Source organism: Camelus bactrianus, chromosome 3 (assembly GCF_048773025.1).
Source record: "Camelus bactrianus isolate YW-2024 breed Bactrian camel chromosome 3, ASM4877302v1, whole genome shotgun sequence".
Taxonomy (NCBI): domain Eukaryota; kingdom Metazoa; phylum Chordata; class Mammalia; order Artiodactyla; family Camelidae; genus Camelus; species Camelus bactrianus.
Window position 1 is genome coordinate 31,652,361 of NC_133541.1, and position 9,580 is coordinate 31,661,940.

The 9,580-nt window shown below is 35.6% G+C and overlaps 1 protein-coding gene across 1 annotated transcript; it reads right to left on the bottom strand.

Annotated features, from left to right (window-relative positions):
* Positions 1-37: 37 nt before the first annotated feature.
* On the bottom strand, positions 38-8,956 carry SELENOP (selenoprotein P). Its single transcript, XM_010966325.3, has 5 exons — positions 8,800-8,956; positions 6,421-6,636; positions 5,452-5,664; positions 4,081-4,198; positions 38-1,523 (listed from the first exon to the last, which is right to left on the bottom strand). The coding sequence occupies exons 2-5, from the start codon at positions 6,621-6,623 to the stop codon at positions 891-893; spliced, it is 1,167 nt and encodes a 388-aa protein (XP_010964627.2). The 5' UTR covers positions 6,624-6,636; positions 8,800-8,956; the 3' UTR covers positions 38-890.
* Positions 8,957-9,580: the final 624 nt, after the last annotated feature.

Genomic DNA, 9,580 nt, shown 5'->3' on the forward strand with positions numbered 1-9,580 from the left:
ACATACTACTTAAGTAATAACAATGAAAACAAAAAGACAGCTTTAAACTTTTTTATTGAGTTTATTTAAACAAATCCACACTCTTGCCAATTGTGTATCGCATGCTTGCTTAGCAGTATTAACCATAAAGGAGTTCGGGTTTATAGGACTAAGTTTACCTACTGAACCATCATTGACTATGGAAATACTTTCTAAGCAATCAAGAGATAGACAACATTCTTTTATCTTTTTCCTTCTAGCTTTCAAGACTGGCAATCTCAAATTTTAAAGAGTATGATAAAATGCTAGATAAAGAAACCAAGATATATAAAGGCTTCATTCATATGTGATAGTAAAAATCAAGACATGAGTCTGAGATATAAAAAAGTATAAATGGATATCTAAAATGTAATAGCAAAATATTCATGTGTAAGTACTTTGGGATCTGAAAAGTCAGAATTCACTTCTTTCTTTAAAGATTTAATCTGTTAAAAATGTAAGATTAAAAAAGACAAAAGATAATATTGTTTTGAGAAACAAGTAAAGAAAATGGAAAACATGTCTTGGTTGTTCTTCCTCCATTCTAAGTTGCTAACTATCTAACAGAAACCCCTAGGTCATAGTTTATGTTCCTGTTTTCATTAATGCAAGTAGAATGCTGGAGAAAGAAAAAGAAAAACATATTAACCAAATGCTGCAATCACCTTTCAGTTGCCCTGTAATAAAACTATGGCTTGGGTCAAAATTTCTTTGACTTAAAGTTTAAAATGTAGAAACCAATATAGTGGATTTCTCTGCATTTGCACAAATCCAAGTCCTATTTTTGGATCACTATTAATTAGGTAGTTTACAAAAATGCTGGAAATGTAATTGCCTAGACTGACTTGGGAAGTATGTCCAATTTCAAATATTTAATTTGAAGGTCATTCTCACATTTCTGCCTTATTTTTTCAGCTTCATTTGGTGCTGGCTTCTGTGGGCTTGAGCTGCTGACTTGCCTGTCAGGCAGCTGGAGGCATACGTCATTGTCAAGATTCAATGACGGTCTCCTCTGCCAGAAGGCCCTGTCAGCTGCATAAAGAGGGGAGGTTTTCTTCACACTGTCAGGTGATTGCAGACCCTGTTTTTTCAAATACCAGATGTCGACAGTGTCAGCATCAGCTACTCAGAGCCAACTCTGAATCTTTGGGGAATTTACAGAATAACTGATTTATGCATCCCTTTCGTCAGAGCTTCTTTTGTGGAAGAGAAAGTTGTAAACTTTCACTTCCTACTGGCATATCTCAGTTCCCTGAGTATCCCTGTCTTTGGGGACCCTTGTGCCTATGGTGGTGACGAAGATCTGAAGGAGGGGGGTTCTCAGAAGCATCTGGTGCTTCTGGTTTTGGATACTCTGAAGGATGACTGTTCTCAAGATGCTGATGCCCATGATGGTGATGGTGATGGTGACGGTGATGGGGATGAGGATGAGGCTGTGGAGCCTCGGTTGTTTGCTCCTCTGTAGCCAAAGAGACACTTTTACAGAAGTCTTCATGTTCCTGGGTCTGAAATAACAAAAATCAACAAAACTATAGATTTAGCAAGAATGAATGAAAAATGATTTGTAGAGCTAACATATATGAAATTCAAACCAATTAATTAGTAGTAAACTGGCTTTGTTTTTCCAGCATCATATTGATGAGGAAAAAATCTGATGTCAGTCTCAACACCTACACTTTTTATTAAAATTTGGTTCCCAACTATATCTCATAGTAAAGTACTTCTTGTGCAAAGTTTGCCTTTTAACCAAAGAATCCTCAAGCATCTTACAAACAAATCAACATTAATGTTTTGAAAGTAGATTAAAAAAGATTTAATACAATTAAAGTTTTAACAATCCACCTAAGCTGTACTAGTCAGAATTCAAATTTTCCTTTTCTTATCAAGAGCATTTCCTAAATTTTCAAGAATTCTGAGGAAATACATAGGCTTAAAAAGAAAGCCAAGCCACTATATTTATATCTGCAAAAACAAAACTAAATAAACTAGTTATAAGAACTTAGATTGACTGCAGTAAAGTCAAACAGATACCAAATCCTAAAATCAGTTTACCTACATGGAACCTTTCACACCTGTGTCAACAACTGAATCTAATATTATATTCTGAAACAAACTGATTCCTAATAATTCAAAAATGCCAACAAACTCTGCTCAAAATCAAGTTTTTTATACCTCAGCTTTTGCCAGGAAATGTTTTGAACTTCACCAAAGCTTTGTTAATGTGTTCCTAGTATACTGCTGTCAGCTAAAAGTAGCAAATTACTTCCCATTTTGGACTAAGCATAATGTTCCACTCTGCATAAATCTAGTTCTTTCATTTGCTGAAAGTCTTTCTTTATTGTTTTATGTGCCTAAAATCATAGGCTCAAAGCTTATAGATACGGCAATGTAATATTAAACCTCAACCTAAAATTATTTGTAAGTAAAGTTATAAAATCAACTTGAGCGATCAAAGACTCACTAAGTGGTATGGTTTGGTGTTTTGAAGGTTTTGAAAGGTTATAAATTCCATTGGATTTTAATGACAACTATGAAGTGGTACATTTTTTTGGTTGTTTCTGAATTACTTTTGAGAACTTAATAGTGTTTAATTAAAAACTTATAAACAATTTGATAAATGTTTATATTGTGTAATGTTCTAAATCTTCAAAGATTAAACAAAGAAAATAACTACAGTAGTAATCTAATTAGTTCCCAGAAACCAATTACTATATTTCACTGATTTTACAATGTATTTTTTTCACATTTTAGTATCTTTAAAATTAGAATGCATCCTACAATTGACAGTGTTATAGTATTGTGTCCTACCTTAACAGCATTTTTAATAGCGCATGAATAATGTGTCAGATAATTGGTGGCATCAAGGATGCAATGAAATAGAAAAACTCCAATTTGATTTGGCATGTCAGATACATATGGTATATTTACAGATAGCTTGTAAACTTTAAGCATGTTATGGAAATTGTTTCTGCCTTTGTTTCAATGTACCTAGGTATATTTACAACTCTTAGATATTTGCAAAAATCCAAAATGCTGAAAAAAATCCCCAAATATGAGGAATCAATATAGCTAACATTCATTAAGCACTTAGTGTAAGTTAGACATTGAGTTAGTCCTTTATTTGCATTACGTCAGTCTCTTCATCTGTAAAAGCAGTAAAATAACCCCCACAGGGTTATTATGAAGATTAAAATGTGAAAAATGACATAACTAGAGTAATTAACCTGTTGAGTTTCTTAACAGCTTAATTAAATGATTCATTAAAATTTGAATGGCTTTCTTTAGAGTTGGAAAAATCTAAAGGAAATATAGCTCACAGATAAAATTCAAAATTGTTTTTAAACCTGAGTTCCCATTTTGCCAACTTGCTCCATCAAGGAAACATTGTTTGGAATTATTTTCCTTCTCAATATGGGTGGAGGGAAGAAATCTAGTTAATATAAGTTAAAACCAATTCCTTGAGTATCTTTTTTATAAACAATATGTAAATATAGTGTTTCTCGTAACAAGGAATAAATATTCTCATGGTTGTTAGGAAAGAAATAACAGTAATGAGTAAAAAAAAAGTATTCCATTGTGAAATAAATGCAGTAGATCTAACTGCATTGTATAGCTGCTTCACAGAAAAGCTGACAGTCTAACATTCTTGGTAAATTAAGTCGTTATCTGGGCCCCAGCTTCATTGCAGGCGATGCCATGGATAATCTTTGTTATCACCATGCTCGTGTATGAATCTACAATAATGTATTCCACGTTAGCTGAATTCTTTAAGCACTAATACTCATGCACCACCATTTGACGGTAATTGAAATATGTAATCTACACTGATTTTTGTTTTCTAAACTCCTAGATAGAAGCAGCAATATGGATCTTGACAAAATGTTTTAAAGTGTATGTTAAATAACAGGAAGTGTGTGTAATTGTTAAAATTACTGTTGTGGTTTATTTTTAGTACACCAGCAGAAACGTTGATTAGCTAATTAGTTGTGAAACACTAATTTATTTAGATAGTTCTTAAAAGATATCCTCTTTTCTCTCTGTAAAAATAATTAAGAAAAATACCTTGAGAGAGCAGTTTCCACATTTATTTTCACAGTAAACAATCTTAATGGATTCTTCTACATATGGGAAAGTTAGGAAGGAGAAAGGCAAACCAAGATGATACACAAGGCGGCCACATCTAAAAAACAAGAATACAATGTCATTACAACACTTTTTGTACCATAATCCTACTCATGCACCATCTGCGATACGTATTACAGGTTGAATGATCTTATAACTAAGATAAGACCCTTTCATACCTTCAGGAAATTTCCTTGAATGGGGTCTCAAACCAGCTCCTGGCACTACATACCAGATCAAGTCATGACGACTACAGTGAGTCTAATATTAGCATTTTGAAATGTGAAATAGATACGTCACATTAATGTCGAAACTGTAGTGCAGTTATTGTGACTTGGTCAAATACAATTTTGTAATTGACTTATAAATTCTACCAATGCTCAAACCACTAACATCATAAATTGGGCTCTGCAAATCACACGATCTTTTCATGACAGCTAAGGCAGCACAAATTCCACACAATAAGAAATCACAGCATAACACAAAGAGTCTTAAGGCTTGGCCAGTAACCCAGTGATTTATAAAAATACTGATGCAACAAACATTTCAGTGCAATGAAAGAAAAGGAATTATAACACTTGGCATTCTCAGAAGTGGTAGAGGTGAAATACCCTTCTTGCCCACGTTTAACCCTGTACAGACAGTTTTATATGAATTCCAAAAGGTTACACTCTGAAACAGAATAAATTAGAAGTTTGTGATCCTAAAAGAAGGACATGTAATATTAAAAATATTTAGAGTAAGACCAAGTAGGGCTTAGGCCTAACAGAGTCTGGTTCTCTATCCCTGAAAAAAAGAAAGAAAACAAACCAGCACCAACTAGAAATGTTGGTGATATCATATAATACGCACTGAGGTTCCTTCAAAATACAAACGTTTTATTCATAGAATCAAAAGGTGATTCATGCAGATTATATCTAAATGATCAACATACTTTATAGCTCAGAAATGCGGGTTTAGTAATTAAATTAGAGATAAGCAAATGGCCTGCAAAGTATGGTTATTCACCTGCAAAAATTTTAAGTTAGAATTGTATGTGATGTACAAATTGATCCTTCTTTTTATTTAATCAGAATGCTAATTTACAGGGGAAAATAGTATAGTCAGTTTTCTTTATTTCCCTACTGGAATGGTGAATTCTGTGTGAAAGGAAGCCATTAAAACCAAACATTTTAATGGGCTCACTTTGAAACTGAGTATATGGTAATAGAACAAAAGCAGATGTCTTATTTTAAATTGTTTATTATTAAATTAAATACAAAGCAAGCATCTTTTAACTTGGGGGGGGGGTACATGCATGTGTGTACACACCTGTCGTATATGAGGAAGTCATCTTTATTTCCATTTAAAAGAGTCCAGACATCTGTTTGGTTTTCCTCTTGTTGATAAACAGGAATATGCTCTGACACCTTATTTTTAAGATGCATATATTTTAATCGAGAAGAGAGACCTTGATGATTAACAACAACAAAGGAGATGTTAGAGTATCCTTTTTTCTCCAGTTTTACTCGCAGGTCTTCCAATCTAAAATATTTGGAAAAAATACAAAAAAAAAAAGGAATAACCTCATTTAGTTTTATTAGCGACTTCTCGCTTTCTCCTCACTCTCTGTATTTTTCTACATGAAACACTTGTTATTTGTTACTTACTCATACCTCTTCTTCATATTGTCGTAAAAGACTAAAACTTTTGATTTTCTAATTACTTAATGAGCACTTACTGAGCCCAGCTGAAACCATATGCCAGTGCCTGTATGAACATTAGCCCATTTTTCCTCAGATTAATCCCATGCAGTGTATTTTTTTAAATCCATCTCACAGTTATAGAGAATTGTACCCAATAAATATTTGGCAAATAACCCAACAAATATATATTTACAAATTTGTTAAATGACTCAAGACTTTTGGTGACAAGTCTGGTGTTCATTCTACTCTGGCAAAGCTCTGGTCTCTGCTTCCTATATTGAAATAACTAATCCATTTGCAAGAGTATATTTTAGAACGTTTTCATTACACAAGTAATGCATATTTAGTAGAGTATTAAAAAATATAGGTACACAAAAAGAAGAAAAACATTTCCATAGCTCCAGAAAAACCACTGTTAAACATTTTGGTGTCTATCCTCCTAGTCTTCTTTCTTCTAACATGTTCTGTGCAAACATACAGTTTTTCAAAAGGTGTGATTTAATAAATATATCTTTTCTATTTTTATTGTATCTATGTATGTATTAGTAGCTATCCCTTAAGAAATCAGGTCTAGACCACAGAAAGACTGCCTCACCTGGATGCCTGCAGAATGCACAGGTATCAGCTGGCCTGAAGAAGAGCAACCACGGTCACTGAGCCATATGAGTCCAGCATCGGGTCTTGATCATTGATGTGCCAGGCTGGAGGTTTCTCACAAAAGGAGCTTTGCTCCTGGCTCTCTGTTCCTCCGCCAGGGAGAAGACAGAGAGCCAGGGCCAGCCCCAGGCCTCTCCACATTGCTGGGGTTGTCCTGTAAAAATAATCTTCTGTCATCTTCAGAGGCGACTTCACATTCATAACTAGGAATTTCTATTAAATCCAGCAGATATAATTCTACTTTCTACAAATACCTAGCCAGTAGACTCTGTCTCCATGTTGTTGGGCTCATTATGTTGGGCCTCTCTGCACCAAATCTCCCTATAAAGGGGGAAGGATTAGCCAGAGGCAGAGACGTTGCCAAAGCACCTCTCAGCTATCCGACTTAGCAGGATCCTTTAGTAAGCGTGCTATGGGGGTCTGCCTGAGCAGGCAGCCCAGCACCTCTCTAGCAGCTATACAGAGTATCTTGACAAAAGCCTAACTAACTAAAGGAAGAGAAATAAAGGGGAAGGGGGTGATTTAAGAGATGATAAATTAAGTGATTTATTAAGGCCATCCCAAATATTCTAACATCTTTAAAATTCTAATATTTAAAAAAGGAGAGGCTATATCTGGACTAAATCTAGGGTATTTCTGTAGGATAGTATTTATATTGATTATATAACTATCCTTAGCATAGCTATCATTTATTGAGCATTTATAGAACTATATGCAGGGGGCACTAAGCACTTTTTTATACCATGTCAGTTAATCCTTACAACTATGTGACCACTGCCCTTTTGCAGTTGAGAAAACTATGGCTAACAGAGAGTTTAGGCATCTTGCACAAGTCAACACAGGTAGTAAGTCACAAGGGAAATTGAATTCAAACTAGTTCTGCTAATTCCAAAACACGACCTCTTAGCTACTGCTGTATATTGACTGTTTTTAGACCAGGTCACCTTTAATAACTCTAGTAGCCAGGATTTGGGGCTTTTTATGCCCTAGGATGGCAAAGAAAACACTAAATTATTCAAACTGTTTTGTTTCTTGCTAGAATAGCTAGGCTTTCCCTACTTTCTAGAACAAAAATTCAATAGTTATAGACCCTTCAGCATAAACTCAGCACCTGGCACCCTCACCATACATGCAGCACACATTCCAAAGGGCTAAATAGTGAATATAAACGAAAAAGGTATTTCACTCATTTCTCTCAGTTTTCTTGTGTGTGTATTTTTTATTGAAGTCAGTTTACAATGTTGTGTCAATTTCTGGTGTGCAGCATAATGCTTCAGTCACACACTTATTCACTTTCATATTCTTCATTATTTTTCGATTAAAAAAATAACCAAAGCCATTGGTAGAAGGTAGCAGATTAGAGTTCACACTTCCAGATTTTCCTCTGTCACTATAATCAAAAGCTGTTCAACTTGGTTTTAAGATTATTTTTTACATAACAAACTTTGATTATAATTACAGCTGTCAGACAGCTATCTAAAATAATGAAAATAAATAACAAAATTAGATTTATTGGAAGCTGATGTGATAACAAAACGTAGTTGTGAATTTCACTCGTCCCATCACGATTCAGTCACAAAACCCAGATTTGTTGGCCCCGTACAGACCTACATTTGTTTAAAATTCTCCATGAAAAGGCAAAAAACACAAAAACTTTTTCCACCCTCTTCCCCTGAACTTCAGACCTGCATCTGAGGGCCCTTCCTCTTTCATGTAAGGGTATCCACTCACCCCTTAAACTGCAAAACCTTGCATTAAATCACAGATCACCTGATTTTGACCTGGGTTTTAACACTTTCAGGGGTGACCATTTCCACACAGTGGATCGAACCTGATCTTCTTTTTTTTAGCCCTGAAACTGCTCACAACATCCCTGGATGTTTCCACAGCATTGTAGAATGTCTAAAATTTCAGTCTCTGCTCTTCAAACCCACAGGCTGTTTTTGCCCTCAGGGCTCTCACCCCGCATTTCAGTGGGCAACATTTACGCTTGAGCATACAATATTGCCTATATAAGATCACAACTTTTTGCAGAGTGAAAGTATTTGACTTCTCCAGCCTCCCCTGCCTCCATCCCCACCCTCGGCCACGCAGAAGGCAGGGCAGAAATCAGAAGGAACTGCCAAGTCCCCCCGCACCCACCACACTGAAGTTTAGATCCTTCTGCTTTCTTTTGCATTACTTTCATTTTCTTTGCTTTACCCATTTCTTTTTTTAAAGTCTATTCTAAGGAGAGAAACATTTAATCAGACTCAAAAATCAAATCATTTACCAAACTTTCAGAGTCAAGTTTGGGAAACACAAAGCTCCTACTTACACAACCCCTTCTGACTGGCCTGCTCCCTTTGTCTTTGCTCAGCTGGGCGGCTCCACAAAGCCACAGCCAGAAACTCGGATATTTATAGTCCTGTTGTTTACCTCATCCCTCAGCTACAGTCCAAAGTTCAGTGTCCACTCAGGCTGTGACCTTGCAAGCAGGGCAAACCCCTGAACTGATTACTGCAATCAACTTTAAAAAAAAAAGTAGAAACCACTGCCACACATAAAATGGATGGGGGGCAGTTTTTTGTCAATTACTGATTTATTCCCCACCCATTTTAGTCACCCCAGTGTCTAGGATTTAATGGTACAGTCGGGGGCGGGAGGAAGGGCTAAGTCATGCTCTTTTCCAAACTATAATAGGGGAAAATATTTGCTGAGCCAGCGACTTGAGCTGCTGCTTTAAACAAAATTTAAAAAACATTTTTTTTTTCTTCCTTTTGCTTTGTAGTGGCAAGGTGCTAGCCTAATCCAAACTATGTGAGTTTTGTTAGAAAAGTCACCTGCTGTTTCAAATCTTTCCGGTCTCCTCCTGTTACAGACCTGCTTGCAGTATTTCACAACCTTTAAAACCTGAATCTCTATCGGATCAACCAGGACCTCTGCTCCTTTTTCGTTTAAGGCGAAAAAAATAAGAAAATAAGCCTCCTATCTGCAGGAGAGCAGGCCTCATTTTTCTCACTAAAGAAGTCCTACTCCCTGGAAGACCTATGCATCCCACAGACATGTTAAGAATCTAATGTAAAATCTTTACAAATTTAAGTACCATCCAAATAAAA